This window comes from Sceloporus occidentalis, unplaced genomic scaffold (genome assembly GCF_023333645.1).
Source record: "Sceloporus occidentalis isolate IW3139 unplaced genomic scaffold, rSceOcc1.0.p SCAF_2, whole genome shotgun sequence".
In the NCBI taxonomy this organism is placed as follows: Eukaryota; Metazoa; Chordata; class Lepidosauria; order Squamata; family Phrynosomatidae; genus Sceloporus; species Sceloporus occidentalis.
In genome coordinates this window covers 204,928,384-204,949,814 of record NW_028316982.1, presented here as the reverse complement: position 1 = coordinate 204,949,814, position 21,431 = coordinate 204,928,384, and the positions used below count along the sequence as shown (strand labels likewise).

The 21,431-nt window shown below is 38.8% G+C and overlaps 1 protein-coding gene across 2 annotated transcripts; it reads right to left on the bottom strand.

Moving 5' to 3' along the window:
• Window positions 1-6,911: 6,911 nt before the first annotated feature.
• CFAP298 (cilia and flagella associated protein 298) lies at window positions 6,912-21,247 on the bottom strand. Of its 2 annotated transcripts, XM_089512099.1 has the most exons (9): window positions 21,063-21,247; window positions 20,867-20,919; window positions 17,189-17,331; window positions 15,857-16,024; window positions 12,492-12,559; window positions 10,708-10,866; window positions 9,132-9,263; window positions 7,367-7,462; window positions 6,912-7,280 (listed from the first exon to the last, which is right to left on the bottom strand). In XM_089512099.1, exons 3-9 carry the CDS (start codon window positions 17,325-17,327, stop codon window positions 7,170-7,172), a joined length of 873 nt encoding a protein of 290 aa, XP_089368225.1. In that variant the 5' UTR covers window positions 17,328-17,331; window positions 20,867-20,919; window positions 21,063-21,247; the 3' UTR covers window positions 6,912-7,169. The 2 variants fall into 2 exon arrangements, with proteins under 2 accessions (XP_089368225.1, XP_089368224.1); XM_089512098.1 differs by lacking the exon at window positions 20,867-20,919 and having other exon boundaries at window positions 6,913-7,280; window positions 17,189-17,329; window positions 21,063-21,246.
• Between the last annotated feature and the right edge of the window lie 184 nt (window positions 21,248-21,431).

Sequence of the window (21,431 nt, the reverse complement as noted above, 5' to 3'; positions counted from 1 at the left end):
TTGTCACTCTCACTATAATACTACTGAAATGTAATGCGGTTATGCTCTCTTTACAAACAAACAAAATAAATAATAATTAATTTAGGGAACAGCATCATTTCAATTAATTCCAATCTTCCAACAGTAAGAACAAAATGCTCTCTCCTGCAAATTATCCCACTAAAATTAAGAAAGCAGCTGGTGAGAGAAGTGGGATTCCTGATGCTGAAAACAGTGTTACACTGGTTCAACAGAACTAGCATACACTAGGAAAAAATGTGGCTTTCTCCACATCTTGATCCAGACATTGTGTTGAAAATGGTAGTCACCAGAGTCCAATTCATTTTATGGGACTGTTACCCTGTGCACTAAAATGCAGGAGCTAGGCTTCTCATCAAAACAATTTTTATTTATTTATTGGCATTATTTCTGTATTGCCTACCAACCCACAAAGGTTCCCAAGGTGACAAACAAATAAAAGCCAATTAAAACAATACAGAGATAAAAACATTTTAAAACACATTGAAGTACTCTTTAAAACACAGTTTGAAAATAATCCCAGAATCCAATTTTGAAATAACTAGGCATTAAGTATGGCTATTTCAAATGAGTGGTACTGATCACCAGTTTGTTTCTAGGCCCCAGTCATGTTAGTATTCAGCTAAATTCGTTCATGGCTTAGGATCTGGCAACCTCTTCTATATGTTGTTCCCATAAGCTCTTCCAGTCATATGGGACAGCATTTCAAATTTCCTGGCCACATGGCATTGGGTATGGAGCAGGCAAGTCGATTCCAATAACTTATATTATGTGATCCCACCTAGGGGCATTGGACATACTCCACCAACACCCTTAATTGTTTCCCTTTGCATCAGTTACTCTGAACTCTTACACCTATACATACCATAATGTTAATGTGTTGGTTTTTTGTTATCCTGTATAAATGTTGTGCTTGATTACAGTCAGATTTGGTATGTCATCTAATGAGAACAAAATGAATACTATAGTACCTTCCAGATCTAACAAGTCATTTTAGGTATCTCCTGATGACCTAGGATTTATGTTGTTGTTGTTTTGTTCTATTCTGCATAAACAGATTTTGACCAAACTTGATATTTACACTAAAACTGATGTCCTGAATATTTTTGTGCAAGCTCAGGACCATCTGTCAAACTTTGCCCCCTCTACCAAAACTGCTTGCTTCGGTCCATTTTGCTGGGAACTTGGTGCAAAACTGAAGATTAATTTGTTCCATTCAAATCATAACCAAGACTATTAACCTAGGCAACATGGGTAAATTTCCAACTGTTGTTAGTTTAATCACTTTGAAAATCTATTAGACTCACAGAATCATAAGAGTTGGAAGAGACCACAAGGGCATCCAGTCCAACACCCTGCCATGCAGGAAAACACAATCAAAGCACACACACACACCGACAGATGGCCATCCAGCCTCTGTTTAAAAACCTCCAAAGCAGGAGACGACACCACACTCTGAGTGAGAGTATTCCACTGTCAAATAACTCGTCAGGAAGGTCTTCCTAATGTAGTTTGAATCCATTGCTCCATGTCCTAGTCCCTGGAGTACCAGAAAACAAGCTTGCTCCATCCTCAATATGACATCCCTTCAAATATTTAAACAGGGCTATCATATCACCTGTTAACCTTTTCTTCTCCAGGCTAAACATACTCAGCTCTTTAAGGTGCTCCTCATAGGGCATGGTTTCCAGATCCTTCACGATTTTGGTCACACTCCTCTAGACACGCTCCAGCTTGTCAATATCCCTTTTATATTGTGGTGCCTAGAGCTATACACAATATTCCAGGTGAGGCCTGACCAAAGCAGAATAGAGTGGTAAATGAAGTAGATATTGAAGTAATGTTGGGGAAACAGAGACAAATGATAATTAGTTCAACTCCATTGATTCTGTATCTTTTGTAAACCCAAATAATCCACTCATATAATAATCCTTTCATACCACTCACCTCTATATTCAAAGCTAATGAGAACTGACAGCTCCCATTCCTATTCAATAAGCAGACTCATCACTGAACAGCCCAAGGTACTATTATTCTCCCAAGCAACTGAACATGCTGCCCTTACAAGTTCTTTCACTGATCAGGGAGAGAGATAAAACTGTGAAAAATAATTAAATTCAGCTCTATGTGATGGCAACCAAGTGTTGCTAAACAGATCTTCTGCCAATCCATAAATTAACTATGATGATGAGAGATCAGAGACATCAAGCCTCATTATATTTACTAAACATGGCTTTGTAATGTTATTTGATAATCTCACAAAACAAAAGTCACACTGCACAGAGTTCAATTCAAGTGAAATATGACACAACCAAGAAAGAGACAAACATAGTATCTTAATATTGTGCACATATTTGTTTTACCATTATAGGAGGGAAATGTCCACAAGTTCTCCACTAAAATGTAATTCAAAACAACAAAACAAAAAAAGCTCCTGAAATTTAAAGAACTGCTTTTGTAAATTTTGTTCTAACTACAGAGGCAGAAGGGGGGAAAACTGAGAGATTCTCTGCTGGAGTTAACAGAAGAATTGGCCATACAGCAAAACAGGACAGGTTGATAAATACAGAGGACTGGAAGGGAAAAGTAAGAAATAGAAAACCAACATGTTGGAGAATTTAGCCTGGGATTAAGAAACAAAGCAAGGGACTTGTTGCATTTTGTGATTACTCATCCTCTCAAACATATCCTTCAGGGAACCAAAGAGATAACTATATATGTGGATATTACCTGATGGTCACTATAGAAGTTAAATAGACTACACAACAGGAAGTAGAATCATAGAATCAAAGAATTGTAGAGTTGGAAGAGACCAAAAGGGCTATCCAGTCCAACCCACTGCCATGCAGGAAATCCAGTCAAAGCATCCCCGACAGATGGCCATCTGCTTAAAGACCTCCAAAGAAGGAGACACCACTACACTCCGAGGGAGTTTGTTCCACTGTTGAACAGCCCTTACTGTCAGGAAGTTCCTCCTAATGTTGAGGTGGAATCTCTTTTCCTGCAGCTTGGATCCATTTTTCCTGGTCCAGTTCTCTGGAGCAGCAGAAAACAACCTTGCTCCCTCCTCAATATGATATCCCTTCAAATATTTAAACAGGGCTATCATATCACCTAATCTTCTTTTCTCCAGACTAAACATCCCCAGCCCCCTAAGTCGTTCCTCATAGAAGATGGTTTCCAGACCGTTCACCATTTTAGTCACCCTCCTTTGGACATGCTCCAGTTTCTCAATGTCCTTTTTGAATTGTGGTTCCCAGAACTGGACACAATATTCCAGGTGGGGCCTGACCAAAGCAGAATACAGTGGCACTATTACTTCTCTTTATCTAGACACTACACTTTTATTGATGCAGCCTAAAATTGCATTGGCCTTTTTAGCTGCTGCATCGCACTGTTCACTCATGTTCAACTTGTGGTCTACTTGGACTCAAAGATCCCTTTCACATGTAGTCTCATTCAGCCAGGTGTCCACCATCCTGTATCTGTGCATTTTATTTTTCTGCCCTAAGTGCAGTACCTTACATTTCTCCCTGCTGAAGTTCATTTTGTTAGCTTTGGCCCAGCTTTCAAGTCTATTCAGGTCATTTTGAATGTTGATCCTGTCCTCTGGAGTATTAGCTATTCTTCCTTACTGAAATCAAGATATACTATATCCACAGCATAGAAGATGGATGAGAAGCTCTATTCTCCCTCCAAAAACAAAATCAGGAGATTGGAGCACAGACTTTGACCTGCTAAGATTTGAACTTAGAGTAAAGGCAAAAAAAAAAAAATACACTAAATCAATCACTGTGCCAAAAACACAACCTGAAGAACATATATGTAAAATTTAAAGATCATGTAAAAATTAGATTTGCATTATTAAGCAAAAAGATCAAGAGCCAGAAGCACTCTAGACAAAAATTAAGGATCTTATAATGAATGAAAAAAGACACTATCTGCAGCCAAAAGGAAAGAAAAGCTCACTGGATGACAAATGAAATTTTTCAATTAAGAGCAGGTAATAAACAAGAGTAAGGAATAACAGAAATAAAATCAGAGTGCAACTATTCAGCCATTCGTATGTAGGGGAACACGCTGTATGATCAAGGGGAAAAAATGATGGAAGGATGAGTTATTCAAGAAAGAGCCTTTTGTAGGTGAATCCACAATTTTAGAAAGTGAAGACGCCCTTTCCAAAGCACTTGGGAAAAATAAATCACCAGGAACAGATGGCATACCAATAGATCTACAGAGATAGAATCCATTCAAATTCTAACCAATATGGAAAACAAAACTACTAGAAACCAAAATGACCAAACTGAGCCACATATGACTCATTAGAAAACACAGTGATGCTTAATAAAGTGGGAGAGTAGGAAAAGAGGATGCCCACATTACAGGTGGATAGAGCCAATCAAAAAAGCCACAGCTCAGTTTGCAGGACCTGAGCAGGGCTATTGAATTCAGATCATCTTGCAGGTCTCCCATTCATAAGACCAATCGTCGAAGACACCTGGATGACAATTAACAAGCTCATTACTTGTACCTTGTTACTTCCAAGCTGTAGTCCAGGTGAGGAGAGAGAAGGGAATTGATTGCAACTGAACAGGAGTGCCATAAAGAAAGAGAACAATTATGCCCTTTCCACAGATGAGGACAGGACACAATGTGCTTAAATTACAGAATACTATATTTAGATTAAACATAAGGGTGGGTGAACAGACGTTTAACAGTGAAAACAGCTGTTAGGAAGACTCTTTTTCCTGGTTATTATTGTCGTGTGACAATAATAAGGAAAAGCCAAATATCAATGCAGTATTTGTTATTACTAGAAGATCAAATGAAGAAAAATACATAACCAATGCAGGCTCTCTGGGTACAGAATTCATTTCCAGGATACTTTGGAACATTTTTTATTCTTCAAAATCACAGAGCAAATAAAAATACTAATTTTTTTGTGCTTCTATATTTACACTCATTAAGCCAAATCAAAAACATCTGGGAAGCATCCCACTAAAGATACTGATCTTCCTATTTTTCCTCCTTCTGCCATTTATAACATAAGTAAACAAATGTCTTTCTTAACATAAGACAAGATCCCCTTGAGGAATTTATTCAGACCATATAAGCACTTCCTTGTGCTGCCTTTTTGAGATATGATGCAATTTGGAACAAGAGGTTCCCTCTAAGTTTATGGAACTCAATGTTCACTCTATCAGTTGACATTCTTATTTCTGCTCAAGTCTACAGTATAATACTGTTGCCTGCATATATCCAAATGGCAAAAAATTGCTAAAGAGCGAGTACAATCATACCAAGACTACTCAGAACTAGCTAGAGTTGCTAGATAGAAGGCACTGACAAGCCTCATATTATGAGTGACTGACAGGCTAGGCCAGGGGTAGACAACCTGCGGCCCGCGGGCCGGATGCGGCCCGGCAAGGCCTTGGGACTGGCCCCAGCCCAGTCCTGCCGCCGATTGCCGCCGGGGCCTTTGGGGGGGCAACTGTCTATAGAAGCCTCAGAAACATGCATTTATACTAACATTTTTTAAAATATAAAATTTTTTTCACATGTCCTCCATTTTTTTAAAAAAAAGTGTCTTCCATTTGAAAATTTTGTCCTACATTTGTCCTGGTTTATTTATATATTTATTTTTTTAAAAAAATTATTTAATTGTTTATTTTTTGGCTTCGGCCCCCCAGTTGTCTGAGGGACAGCAACCCGGCCCCCGGCTCAAAAAGGTTGCCTACCCCTGGGCTAGGCAGTGTAGGTGTATACTTCTTAACAGAATTTATAACAAAATAGCTCAAAGTAGCATACATTTGCTCCACCTTTATCTTACTTGTGAAGTGGGTTAGATTTGGAGATTACCAGCATTTCCCAATGTCATCACTGTGATTAGAGCATTTTTAGCCTATGAAGAGAACAAAGTCTCCTGGTACCCAAACAATTGCCAATGGATGGCAGGAACTTTACTGTGCCAGTCTTCTGCTGGCTGCTGGGCTGTGGTTATCCTGATATCCTAGACATCATCCTGATATCATAGGGTAAAACAAACCTGGATACTGTATAGTGAGGTGTGTGCCTTGAAGGAAGGTTGGGGCAGAAGGTCCTTGTGAGACCAGGAACACCCTGCCACATGGTCAAGCACCAAATGGAAATGCAGACTGCTAAAGCTTAGAAAACCAGTCCTTCAAGACCTGGATAATGGCAAGGTTCTAAAAGCAACACTGCTACAGTGTCTGCTATGTCTGACAAATTCTCTCTTATTCCATTCATTTTTTTTCTTTTATTAAGTCTAATTTTAAAAATAGAAATGACAGTTCATTTGGTTAGTGACCATGAGAAAAACAGCTAAATAACATTTGGTTATCCCGTTATCCCTGTAGCCAAGTATACCAACCAAGGTCTGGAACAGACCGCCTGAAAAGGGCAGATTGGGGCTGCCCTGGCCCCTTAGCAACCACAAGTCGCAGCCTGAATCCACCCTGGAGCCGGCTCAAACAGGAGCAGCAATGATCCACATTTATTTGGGCCAGTAAAAAGCTGCCTTCAGGGCAGCTTCAAGTTGCCCCCAGACCATCTTGAAGCCACCCATGTCTAGTCTGTCAGGGTGGCTTCCAGCCGTCTTGTGAGCATGTGGTGTCTAAATGCCATGCCCCCAAGCTGTGTGGAAGTGGCTTTTCAGGGCTGTCTGTTCGGCCTCTAAGACTTGATAGTGGATAATGTATTCTCCATTTAACTCTGACCCTCCCCTCATTAAAAACAGTCTGCCAACAGTCAAAAAATATGTTGCCTTCTAAAGTACGTTTATACTGAGTAATTTCACTTGCAACAGAAAAAGACAAGAGAGGGACAAATTTAATATGTTTAATAATATATTATCCCATTAGTGAAATAGTACTAGAGGTAGACATTTGAACTCTCAGTTTATTAAAGCATATGCACAAAACACATGACAAACCATACTTTTGTATGTGTAAAGGGAAAATATTTCTATCAAGATGAAAGTAGTTTCTATTCAAACATAATAATAAATCTCTTCTACAGAATAAAGTTTAGCATTTCACACAAATTATATTGAGCAGTTTTGTATCCATGTTATTGTAAAACTCAGTAGGTCAATCTATCTGGTAAAGAAAAAAAATCCTGTATCAACAATTTCATCTTGGTCGCCACTTAATGTCCTTTACACCATGAAAATGTCTTTTCAAGGCATGACTGTCAGCCCATTCAGAATCTAAAAATGAATCATCATCATTTTCTTCTAATTTCTGGAAAAAAATAGTAAAGAAAATGTTACAAACAGTAAAAAAAATATTATTTTCATGAATACAAATGTTGCAACAACACTTGATACCTTCAACTCCTCTTGCCTTCTGTGATAATAGAGAATCATCTGTTTGTGGTCTTCACCACTGATGATAGGCTCACGGGCTGGAGCTCCTTGTCCTTTCTACAGAAATATAAATTGTGAATACACATTATTCTGTCACAACATCCAAAATGGAATAATGCTGCAAAAGCATGGCATAAAAGACTACAATATTCCATTATGCTCTAATGAAGGGGTGTACAAACTTTTTAACCCAAAGACTGCACTTAAGAGTTAGATAGGAACTGCATATGCACACATTCCCATTCCAATGATCTTGTGCAAAATTGTTGTCAACTGCCCCCAAGTCGACTTTGACTTACAGTAAACCTATCAATGAGAGATCTCCAAATCACCCTATCATCAACAGCCCTGCAGACTCAGGACCATGGCTTCCTTGACTGCATCTTTCCATATGGAATGTGGTCTTCCTCTTTTCTTACTACCTTCTACATTACCAAGCATTACTATTATTGAATTTTCTAGTACATCACGTCTTATCATGATATGTCCAAAGTATGGCACTCTGTTTAGTGATCTTGCCTTCTAGGGTCAACATAGCTGTGGAGAGGTTGTTGGAAGCAACAATGTTAGGCAGCATCAGTGCCTCTGTGTCACTGACAATATGGAAGTACTGATAGCAACTGTTTGGGGGTTTAGGGGGAGGAAGAAACTTTTATAATGGATAAGGCTTTATTACTTTTGTGCACCATTACCTGCTTTAATGTGGAGGGGATGAGGAGAGGGGCAACTGCATATGAGGCTATGGGAGGTAGCATTCAGCCTATGGACTATGCTCCCTGCTGAAATATGATTTTAAAAAACACAGAAAGTAGGAATCAGATTCTTGGGTCAGAGATAAGGCATAAACCTTATTTCTCAGTATGTAAGTGATCAGCAGAACAAACAATTGCCATTCATTCTTGTGGGGAAAATGAAAGTGCTGTATTTGATGACTGATATATCCCTTCACTCTTGATGCTGGGTGGAGATTTGGAGGTTTTCACATAAGGACATACATGTCCACTGTATCTGTACAATACACAAGCCCTGCCTCATTAATCAATTCACTCATCATGATGAGCATTTTGCCATTGTAAAATAAATACCAGAATCCAGGAGATTACAAACAGCAGTAACTGTACAAGTCTGTGGGTGTATGCAAAATTCCTCACATAAGCCATGTGTACTATAAAGTGCAGGAAAAACTATGTTGCATACACAGGCATACAAATGGAAGCCTGTAAGGGTCATTCATTTCTATCACTGTGTGATCCACTCAAAAGTCACACATTTTAAAAAGCAACTTGAATGAAAGGCAAAGATCCCATGTTATATAAATGAAGTGTATCTCGAGCACATATTACTGTGGGTACATCCTGGAATGGCATACTGTATTATACAGTGGACCCTCATTTTACGCTGGGGATGTTCTGGGGGTCCCCGCATAAAAGAAATACCACGAGTTCCATTGTTTACAATGGTAGTGCATTCCTGCTATGGGTGTATACACACCATTCATTTAATGGGGCCTCACTGTCCACGTGACATCAAGTCCACGTATGGCGCTGTACAAATAAAAGGATGAATTCTGAGTTAGAAAAGCTCTTCTTGGCCAAAAATGTGTGTCACAATTTCTTTTGGGACAAGAAGAAAGAACTGAATGAAACAAAATGTGCTACGATTTATGGCTGTAGACAGAGCCTTACACAATTAGTGTAAAATCACATTAAAAAGGAATTCTACTTACTTTTTGTATCTTGACAATAATTTTAGTTTTTTCATTTTTGCCCACGTAGTCAGAAAGTCGGTTGTTTTTTTTGAACTCCTTTCCTGCCCACCACAATTGTGCCTCCGATTCCTCAATTATCTCAAGTGCAGCCTATGACAGATTAAGTGATAAAATGTGTGAGGTTTTTAGCAATGAATACACAGATTAGAACTTGCACAGAGTTGCATTCTGGGGAGTAGCAGAACAATGTGTTCAATAGGACTATGTATGCCTCATTGTGAAGCACCTGAACTGAATAAACAGAACAGCAAGGGAAACCCTGTTGAACAGGAAAGCCTCTTTGTCCCCTCTTAACAAAACAGGTCCAAGAACAGAGATGCCTAATAGATTATTGGGGCAGTGGAGCACACTTTGGGTCCATTCAAGTACTGATGGGATACTACCATGGGGAAAAAAGTGAAGCCTCTGTCACATCATCCTGAACACACTTATCTCATTTTGAAAATTAAGCAGGATTGGGTCTTGTTACTACAAGACAGCCAGGGACTAACAGGGATCTTATTTTTTATTATTTATTTATGGTATTTATATCCCGCCCTTCAGCCCTAAAGGCTATCTGAGCAGCTTTCAATCTTCAGGTGGGGCAAGGACTGAATCCAGCATGGAAAGCTGCTGCCAGTCAGTGTTGACAATATTGGTCCAGATAGCCCAAATTCAGTATAAGTCAAGTTTCTGTTCTCTTTCAAAAGTATACCATGAGCTAGAAAAGATTACTTTAAATACAACATTACCATTGTCATTGCAGTTGGCATCCCCCTTCCTCTTAGGACTGATTATGTAAGGGGGAAAATAGCAGGATTTAAGATATTCAGGTATGATTAGATCAAGAAGCCAGTTCTAATGTCTCAACAAATTCTTGCTAATTTTGTTTTTATTTCTGTATAATACAGCATTCATTTCTTCAATAAAAATATAGATTTAATGTGTAAATATAAAACCTAATGTTTTTAAGTTAAATTAATTATCTCCAAAATCTACTAAATTTGATTGGTTAATTACATAATTTCTAACAAATTTCATTAGTTGATTGAACGGATTGACTGAAATCATAAACTTCAATCCAAGTTTTAGTATCCACTAAAGCTGAAGCAATGGCACTTACATAAGGGCTGACTTACCAAGTACCTGTTCAATCAGTGGGTCTAGCTTAGTGGGGAGAAGCAACTGAATTTAGCTAATTTGGAGCTAAGCCAGCTTCTACATATCTTCAAAACAGCAATTTTGTAAAAATGGTCAATTGCTTTGTAGTGTGGAGCCAAGGAAAAGGACACTGAGGCCTCAATGAACAACCAACAATTAACAATGTTTCTGGGAAGTTGTTCCTTTCCCGTCCATAAACAACAGCAAACTGGGAAACTTTTTAATGTAAAATGTAGATGCTGCATAAGCTTTTGGTACAAAGGAATATATATACAAAATAAACCAAGGAAAAATACATAAATAAATACATGTTCTGCAAAATCCTCAGTCTTTTCATTCTGGGAAGGACAATGTTGTTAAAACTAGAAACTATGAAACCAGTGTAAATTATTACATGAGTTCCTGACAGATCTTCTTTATCTTCAAATTCCATCCTAACTGGGTCATATGGAGGGAGTCCCATGGGATAAACAATCATTACAGCTCCTCGGAGCTGGTCCAGTGCATCTTTCACCATGTCGATATTAACACACACGTTGGCTTGAACTTGTTTCTGCAATACAGATGAAGCAATTTGAATTAACAAACTAACAAGGCCCAGAGGAAAGAATGTTTCCCCTTCAGTCCACAATGTAACTCAGCATGACATTTGAGTAAAGCCAAATACTGTAACAAAGAATGCCTCCATTTCTTTTTCCTGGTTCATTAAAAGACAGCACATAAATGTTTATTTTACTACTGCTTCAGCAAAGCACTTTTAGTTGGCTAAGGCAGAAATGGAATCTATTAAAATCTCATTTTAAAAAACAGTAGCAAATAACATCTGGGTTTGTAGTTAGTGCAGAACTGAGTGTTCAAGCACTTTTTGAAATTTACTTTCCCCCTTGGAGTGATAAAATATATTTTAAAAAGCACCTTTATTAACTGAAGCCAATAGCATGATCTATTCAAGATCTGAGCATTTCAGAAAGATCCACTGGCTACTATGAAGGAAAAATTAAGTGTCTACTTAGTTTTCCTACTGAAAATCAATACTGTTTGTGGAGTTCTATTTTATATTTTGATTGGTTTCTTATAGAGAAACCCAACCTAAACATGTGTGAATAGGAAAGTGGGAGAAGAGAGACTCCTAGTGGACAACTCCTACAGGCAATTCTATCTGGGGAAAATGGCAGGTTTGGAGTGATATTAAACAGCCCTCCCAAACTAAATAAATTGGCAGCCTCTACGTCAAGTATGGGGGGAAAAGTTGCCTACAGACCACATTATATCTCAGTCCCTTTTATTGTACACCCCAAACCCACCAGTACTGACCCAAGATCCCTGGACCCAAAGCCACTGGAATGCAGTAAAGCCCGGGGGGGGGGGGGGATGCATGAGAAAAAATTGCCTCTACCTATTCAGATGCCTACTGTGCTCTAAGACTGCATGTCAATAAACATGGCCAACCTGAAGAATACTGATCACAGATCTAAATATGTAATTTAACTTTAAAATGCAAGGGCACAAATCTTTATTATCACTGTTATTGTCTGATTTTGCTACTCATACAACAAAACATGCTAGATTAAGTGAAGGGATATAGTGGAATCTACTTTATAATAAAACACATTGGTATCATAGCATCTACAAACTGTTTTATTGTACACAATTATTCCAAAGAAACCAAAAATGTTCAGAGAACAGTAAGACAGATCAAGTACTCCTCAAAGCTCTTGAGCTATAAATGACACTCCTAGGTTAACTACAATATTGGCAAGCCATGAGATGGCACCCTTGGACAGCTTCAGTACTACACTGCTACAGCTACTGTGAAATGCCTTTGGCTGACTGACTGCACAACATCAGAGCTTTAGCTGTTTCCTTGAATAGGTCAGGTAACGTTATCCTTAACTATCTTGTACTGACAAAGTAAGAGTGCAGTGTAACTTCATAACTCTTGTTGTTCTGCACCTTCAAGTCAATTCCCACATTATGGTGACCCTATCATGGGGTTTTCTGTGACTCATTCAGGGTCATCTATAGGGTTTCCAGGGCCAAGCAGGGAAATCAAATCCTGATCTCCACATAGTCCAGCACTACATCACTACACTACATCATGCTGGTTCTCATAATTACATTCACATTAAGAAGTGTCAATGAAATTTTTGGTATTTCATAATAAAACCAGTATCCTACCTTTGATATTAGTGCTTTAGCCTCTTCTATTGTTGCCTTTAAAACCTGTTTCATTTTTTCATTTGGAGCTTAAAATTAAAAATATGCAGTTAATATCATATGACTTTGTATAAACAAGCAAGCTATATTTTAAAAAAGCAGTATCTTCATTACAAAAGTTGCTGTAGTTATGTGCCTTCAAGTTGTTTCCGACTTATGGTGATCATAAGGCAACCGTATCACAAGGTTTTCTTGGCAAGTTTCTTCAGAGGCGGTTTTCTTTTTTTAAAAAAAAATATTTTTATTGAATTTTATTACATATAATACATAAAGAGATAAGAGAAGAGAGCAAGGAAACAAATATATATATGAGAAGAACCAAGCCAAAAAAACAAAAACAAAATAAGGAGTCTACATTAATATATGTTTGCACACTATGATGTGTCAATTCCGAACCCTCCGTAAAGAAAATTAGAAAGATGCATCTATATATCTATGTACGTATATATTTCCATACCATGTTTATCAACATATTCTACTTTGTCTTTTTCTTTAATTTGGCCTTCTCTACTACTTATTTATCATATCTGTTGCCATCGTCTTTTAACATTTCCCATTTGTCTTCATAATCTTGAGTAGTTTTTCCTGCAGAGTACATAGTCAAACTGTCCATGATACAAAAGTCGTAAACCCTCGTTTTCCAGTCATCCATGGAAAGGATTATCCTGGATCGCCAACATTTGGCTAGTGAAATACGAGCAGCTGATACTATGTTTAAAATTACACTAACCATATTTGGGTTCATTTTCGCTTAAATCAAATCTACTATGTTAAGTAGGAATAATTCAGGGAGTGGGATATTTATTTTTAATACATCTTGCATCTCCTTGTGTATATTTATCCAGTATTTCTTCACCCTGTCACACTGCCACCATATATGAAAAAAAGTTCCAATTTTATCGTTACATTTCCAACACTTATTGTTATAGTGTGCTTTCATTTTGGATAGTCTAGATGGAGTTAAATACCATCTATGCAATACCTGTAGATAATTTTCTTTTAGTGTATTACATTTTGTGAATTTTTGGTTATTTTTCCATGCATGTTCCCACATTTCAAGAGGTATTGATCTACCTATATTCCTCATTCATTTAACAATACTTTCTTTGATAGTTTCTTCCTTTAATTCAATATCTAAAAGATATTTGTACATCTTTTTTATGAAACCTTTTTGCCCTCCTAATAGAATTTTATCAAAAAGGCGGTTTTCCATTGCCACTCTCTGAGGCTGAGAGAGTGTGACTGCTCAAGATCACCCAATAGGTTTACATGGCCAAGCTGGGATTCAAACCTTGGTCTCCAGAGTCATAGTCCAGCACTCAAACCACTATGCCACACTGGCTCCTACATTACAGAAGATGCCATTGGAAATGTCTCTGAATTAAAAAAACCAGGTGTCAAAGCTTGTATTCCTCTAAATCTCCAAAGGATTCAAGACAGAGCTTTTCAAATAGTCTAATAAACATTATTCCTGATAACATTTAAAAAGGCAATTTTGTTATAACATATGTGCTAGGTTAGTGATGTTATCACCTATATCCTTGCATAACCAGGCTTTGCGATCTATGGTGTACATCTTAGGTGTGTCAGTTCCTCATGCTATTGGACAATCCCCCCCATCCTGTCACCAGATATTTCTGGAGAGAGCTAAAGGACTTGAGCCCAAAAGTATATTACCTGCTTTTGAGCTACAGCATATCCAGCAAATACTTTATGGTTGTGACTGCTGAACTGATGTAATTCTTTTTTTTTTTTAAGTTATTTACCATGTTTAATAACTGATACAGTGAAGCACCTATTGTGCTGAAACACAATTACTTGATACACCTGAAGATACTATTTTTGTGGGGATAGGCACTTGGTTTAAAAGCTTATGATTATGAACAATCTACAGTCCTCCCTCCATTCTCGCGGTCTTTGGACTCATGTCCCTTGCTTATGTGCAAGGGATGGAAGGAGAATGAATGGGGTGCACACCTGCGGAGCATGCATATATTCAATCCAATGGGGCTTGAATATATGTGAAACTCCATTTTTGCAAGAGGGTCCAGAATGGATCCCCCGTGAAAAAGGAGGGGTGACTGTAGTTTTTCCCAGAAGGATGGATTTTTGAAAGCATGAGATGCTCATACAAAACTTGAAGCCATAGCCTTTGTGTGCAAAAAGGAAACTTTGAATTACCATTGGATTAAATCAGAGGCCTTTTAAAAGTGTAACAGAATTTATGATGTATATGGTTATTTGCTATATTTTATACCTAATTTTGCATACTTAGGAAAACGCATAATGCCATTTACAACAATGCAAGACAAAAGGCTTGGCTAAAAAGAAGTAAAAGTGAAATTTTGCTAACACAGCAAAGCTTTCTGATTGCTTTTTGTTCACTGCAGTGCCTCCACTACAGCCCCTCCCTCTAGAGGCTAGTTCTGAGGGTTGGGGGACCTTCTACAAAAGTATATCAGAGCACTAGTGGAAATCTGAGAAGGATTACACTGAAGCAGCAAAAGTATATTTTCATCTTGCGTATAGCACTTTAAAGGGGACACAGTGGCTCAGCAGTTAAGATGCTGATTCTGGTCATCACAAGGCTGACAGCTCAAGGCCCAAGTGGGTGACGAAGTGAGCTCCCATCAGTAGTCCCAGCCTCTGCCAACCTAGCAGTTTGAAAGCATATAAAAGTGCAAGTAGATAAACAGGTACCACTGTACAGCGTTCTATGCAGTCATGCTAGCCACATGACCACAGAGTCACCTTTGTCAATGCTGGCTCCCTCGGCTTAATAACAGAGATGAGCACCACCCCCTATAGTCAGACACAACTTGACAAACCTCTACCTTTACCTACGGCACTTTAAATCCAGGTGATAAAAGCTACAGCTTTTGCAAACAAAATTCAGACTTATCCAATGATAGACGTCTTCCCCAGCATTACTGCACTAATTTAGGAACCCTTTTGGATGTTTTGTTGCTAGATGTACACTCTCAAGCAAGGAGCACACTGGAATTTTCATCCAAAAACCATTACGAACAACAGAATGGCTATATTCCACCATAAAGGTGGGCAACATATACTGTGCTATGCTACTGCTATACCAACAGTTCCCTGAGTATGGTGCAAACCATGAAAAAAAGTTTAGCCCTGCTTTGGGGAGCTGTGCGGAAAGGCTCAAAGTATGTTTTTAATTTTAAGGTGAAAAAAGAAACAGTGAGTAAAATTTTCACAACTTTTGTTCATCATAAATGATGATGAAGTATGTCATCGTCCAACAGTTTTTCTATAAAGCCTCATGCTGGCTATATATGAACACTTAAACTATATTTATTTACCATGGCCATTTCTCCGTCCAATTTCATCTTTTTTAAAGACACTTCCACCACTAGGAATACATTTTCCTGCCCACTCATCCTTCAGTTTCAGCTCTTCAATTTGTTCATCCGTCAGACCTTGCATATTGGGGGGCAAAAAAATGCCATGTTCTGCGAGAGATTCCATCTCTTTGAGAAAAGATTAGAGAGTAGGATAATGTTCATGTTAGCTGCCTTTTGAAAATGTATTCAGTTGAGTTTTTAACATCTAAAAAGCTACAACTACAACATTTATGGGATACTGAGTATTCCTTGCCTAAGAAAACCCTATGAAAATCATGAAGTCACTGTAAATTAACAAGTGATTTAAAGGGGTGCATACACACACACACACACACACACACACACACACACACAATAAGATTAGAATTTAATCTATTTTAAATGCAAGAATTATATTTATAAACACTAATATAACTCCATATATAAATCCTAAGGGGATTACTCAACATTAATAAGCTTTCATTTCAGAAAAGGCAATGATTAACATCCCAAACAGCATAACCATATTGCCCCAGAGTTCCATCAGGTATATGAATACTTTACATGACACATCTAGGCCAGAGAGACTCCAAAGATGAGTGTGGGAGAGTGGCTCACATGACTGAGCTGCAAGGCAACTTAGGTCCTCTTCAGACCAGCCATTAAGGCTGGCCTGGGGGCGAAGTTGGGGCATCACGTCCAGATGACGCACACCCTGATTCTGCCCCTAGGGCATCACCGCTCCACACGGCACGTGGCATCATGGCACTCCTCTGGTGCTGTGTCCATAGAACACAGTGCCAAAGGAGTGCTGCCAAGCCGTGGGAGCGCAGCTATGGCTTTGCAGCTCCTTTTTGGCCCCTGGAAAAGCAGACTGGTGCCATGGCATGCGTGTCGTTGCTGCGGCCCTGATCCAGCTAGTAAAGAGGCAGTCTGTCAAGCCCCTAAGAAAGATTTCAGCTGTCATTATAACAATTCAGCAGTTCTACAATCAAAAGGGTTGGGGGCTACGACAGAAAGAAAATACAGGCTATTAGTCCCAACTATTGTTAGGCCCACTGAATTATTAAGGAAGTCATTGGATAATATTTAAGCAAGTTTAATTGATTCAGTGGGTTGCACACAGTACAGGTTGCCAGCGGTTGTTGGATGGCAATTTCCAGGTTCCACATCATTGGCTAGGGTTGATGGGAGTTGCAATCTGATGATATCTGGTGGGCCTCACTTTGCTCACTCAATTTAAATTCTGCAAGAGATTGGGTGGACAGGGTACAAAAGTAATTTAACATGACTTATGAATACATTTTGCACCTGCACAAACACGCTGAACTTTGAGCCTTCCATTGTAGATCTTTGTTACTTCTCTTATTAAATCCTCGATGGAAGTGCTTCCTGTTGCCTCCAGAAGAAACTGGCTTTCATCACCATGCTTAATGTGGAGTAGAACCATCTCTGTAATGGCAGACACAGAAAGCTCTGTTGACATGTTTACTGCATGGATAGCAGTCCTGTCAGGAACTCCTAACATTTAAACTTAGGCACAAAACTTACACATACTGTTAAGAAATAAGCAGATGCTTGCAATGTGGCATTCTCACTTAAAGCTTGGTTGCAGATGGCAATGAGGAATGACTTGCCTCAGATTTCTGTATCTCCCTGGAATATCATGATATCCTCCAGATATTCCCAGCCTCACAGAACTCTGCCCAATACATCTAGGACACCTTTCCTTAATTCCTCAGTTATCTGGGATGATAATTCCTATCAGCAGTAGTAAGAATGATCAGTGGTCAAGAATGGTTAATGAGAGCTGCCATCCAAAACTTTTATAACCATAAAAAAGGTTATGATGATGTAGTGGAAACTGTTAAGATTATAGCGTACAAAATGTATTATAAATTCATTACACTGTAAGGATGAGGGCAAGCAACTGTTTTGTTGTTCATTTACCTGTAAAGTGCTATGTACGATAATGGTGCAATATAAATAACAATAATAAAATTAAGTTCTGTATGGAGACTACATTAAAAGTGATACATGCTCTTTCCTACTTTGTAAGTATAGAGATTTTAAAAGAGAAGTAATTATTATATGTATGGAGAGCTGTGACATTCTGGCATCCTCTTCTATGTGAGATATTCCTTAATTACTAAAGATACATGAAGTTTTTAACTAGTTTTTAACTCCAGGGCTCAACCTTAGTAAATGTGAGTTCCATCTCTTTTCCCTTCACAATTCTGTACCATGCGTGACACACAGAAAAGCTGCCACTAACACATTAAGAATCATTACACATTAAGAACCATTGTTGTGGTTCTTAGTTTATACGTCCTAATCTTGAACTTCATTCTACATTTATTCAAGGATACATATCAGAAGCTCTTTGTGCCTCTTTTAAGATATTAATTACTGGGTATAAAACAAAGGATCTGGGATGTAGCCCTTTAGGAATATAGGTAGGGATTCTGAGCTACCTCAACAATTTTTAATTATTATTATTTTTTACCAAAAAGCACTTGGCTCATTTGAATGCTTTATCACCAGACGTCTTAAAGAGGAAATATGTATCATTTATTCCCAACATGACTGCCCATGTCATTTGGAATATCTGAAACGGCAGAACATAGAACATGTGCTGTCTAGGCCACAAAGACATTCACTCTTTATATACTGCCCAATTTTAGCAGATTTTCCAGGTAGATCCAATACTTTCTATTCTACACTTCTTCTTTCAAACCTCTATCAAAAAATTACTTTTAATGTGGAAAAAATATTTTTTCATCATCTTCTAGGAATTAAATGGCTAAACCTACTCAGTAATTTTATCCACACTGGTAGACTCTTAACAAGTTCTTTATTGAAGATGGGAACTCCCTGAGACCTTTTCAGGTTATGCATTTATAGTGTTAAGAGTCTACTTTCCTATGGTTCCATCCTATACATCCTGGTATTTGCACTTTAAGGAGGAGGATTTAGAAATCTGTCAGAAATTACTGCCTCCAAAGATTACAAACCCCAGGATTCCACAGGACAGAGCCATAGCAGTTAAAGTGAAATCATAACGGCATAATTACCATTCATTGCATATTTCTTTATTTTGTAAATGTAGAGGCTGGCCTACAACAACAATAAAGCTTTACAGTGGACCCTGGTTATACGCTGGGGTTTGGTTCCAAGATCCCCCCTGGATAACAAAATCCGTGGATGCTCAAGTCCCATTAAATATAATGGCATAGCAAATGGTGTCCCTTATAAAAAATGGAAAATCAAGGATTGATATTTGAAATTTATACTTTTTTTTAACATTTTCAAACCGCGTATACTTGAATCCATGTATAAAAAATCCATGTATAAGAAGGGGCGACTGTATAAGCACTTAATCACTGAGTATGAGGCACTGAATTTTAATGTCATGCATATCATTTTCTACATATGAGATGGTGAAAGATGTTGGGAGACAATTAAAATAACACACTGATCGGTTTCTGTGAGCTGCAGGAACAGTTCTGTGGGTTAATTAGGTAGACTAATTGGTTGATGTTCGTGAGAGGATACATAGAGGATAGTATCTTGGGGCCACAATGGTGTGAAAAGGGAACAAAGGATAGCCTGGGCCAGCATGGGTTGCCATCTTTACTTTCCTGGAAAGGATTTTTTTTATTTATTTTATATGACCTCATTCTTGTGGCACGAGATCCAAGGCAGCCAAGGCAAAAGACTAGGACAAAATAAAGCTAACAAACTGATAACAAAAAAGGTCAAGGGAATTTTAGGATCCTCTTCTTTTTTCTTTTTCTTTTTGAGAATGGTACAAGGGGCAGAAATTCATCTGATATAGTTTCACCATTGAAGCACCTCCACTTTGGGGAAACAGGCAAACATATGAATTATAATTATGCTCAACAAGAAGCTGTTAAAAGATGCCAAAACCACTGGAAGGTGGAAAATGTGGTCCCTAGGATGTAGCCACACTGCAGAGATATAGCAGTTTGACACCACTTTAACTGTCATCATCATCATCACCATCACCATCGTGGTTGTTGTTGTGTGCCTTCCAAGTCATTTCCAACTTATGAAGAACCTGATCATGGGGATTTCTTGGCAAGATTTTCTCAGAGGAGGTCTGCTATTGCCTTCTCTGAGACTGAGAGGATGTGGCCTGTTCATGGCTGAGTGCGCTGGGAACCAAATCCTGTTTCCAGAATCATAGTCCAGTATACCTCCCTTGCTCTGTTATTATTATTATTGGATTTTATATCCTGCTTTCCCCACAAATCAGGACTCAAAGTGGTTTACAAATTAAAAGAACAATGCAATTAAAGAGAGGCAGGAGTGGAATCCTGGGCATGTAGTCCAGTGAGTTAATCAGCCTGGTCTGTCAGAAGCCCAGACCTGGAATCCCAGGATTCCACAGCACAGAGAGTCTCATGGCAGCTAAAGTGGTGCCAAACTGTTTCAATTCGGCATTGTGGCTGCACCCCTGAGATATATATATATATATATATATATATTGTGTGTGTGTGTGTGTGTGTGTGTGTGTTGAATTGTATTTTAAAAGGGGGGATTGAGAGTTTTGGAATACATGTTTTTTAATCTTTGTAAGCCGTCCCGATTGCATCTTGTAGAGAGGTGGGATATAATAATAATAATAATAATAATTATTATTATTATTATTATTATTATTATATTCATATGTGTGTGCATGTATATATATGTGTGTGTGTGTATGCATGTGTGTGTATATATGTATATGTGTGAGCGTGTTGATATATATATATATGCATGTGTGTGAATATGTGTGTATATATATATATATATATGTATATGTGTGTATATATGTGTGTGTGCGCGTGTATATATAAATATATGCATGTGTGTGCAAATCTATGTGTGTGTCTTATGTATATGTGTGCGTATACACTACACACACACACACATATACAGACATACATACACACATGCATGCAAACAAATAAACAAGCACCATCTTCTGCCTTAGGAATGAAGGGCCGAGTTGAAAGAAATCGTCCCTCAAAAGGACCCTTGGGAAGGAAAAGAGAAAGCTGCCATGATTCGAACCCTGGCTTCCGTTAGCGTCCCCTCCGTTTCCATGGAGACCAATGGGCGCCCCGTGTGTGTCCTCCTCCCTCCCTCCCTCCCTCCCTCCCTCAGGAAAGCCCTTCACCTGCAGCAGGCCCAGCCTCGGCCGCCGTCTCCCAGCCTCTTCCGTCCTCCTACAGCGCGGGCAAGACCGGAGCACGACAGCCCCGCCTCAGGCCCTCCAGGAAGGGCTCTTCCGCCGCTTAGGCCTCGCCGCTCGCGGTGGAAAGGCCGCCAAGGCCCTGTCACTCAGCGGCATTGGCCCTGCCCCTTTGGTGGGCGGGGCTGAGAGCGAGGCTCCGCCCTTCTTCTTAAGATGGCGCCCGTCTCTCTTTGAGGGGAAGAGGAGGAGCGTAGCAGCCCTCCATTTGGCACCGTTTTAACTTAGTCTGACACTTTGCCATGGAATTCTGGGCCCCACAACAAACTCCAACTCCCAGAATTCCATAGCCTT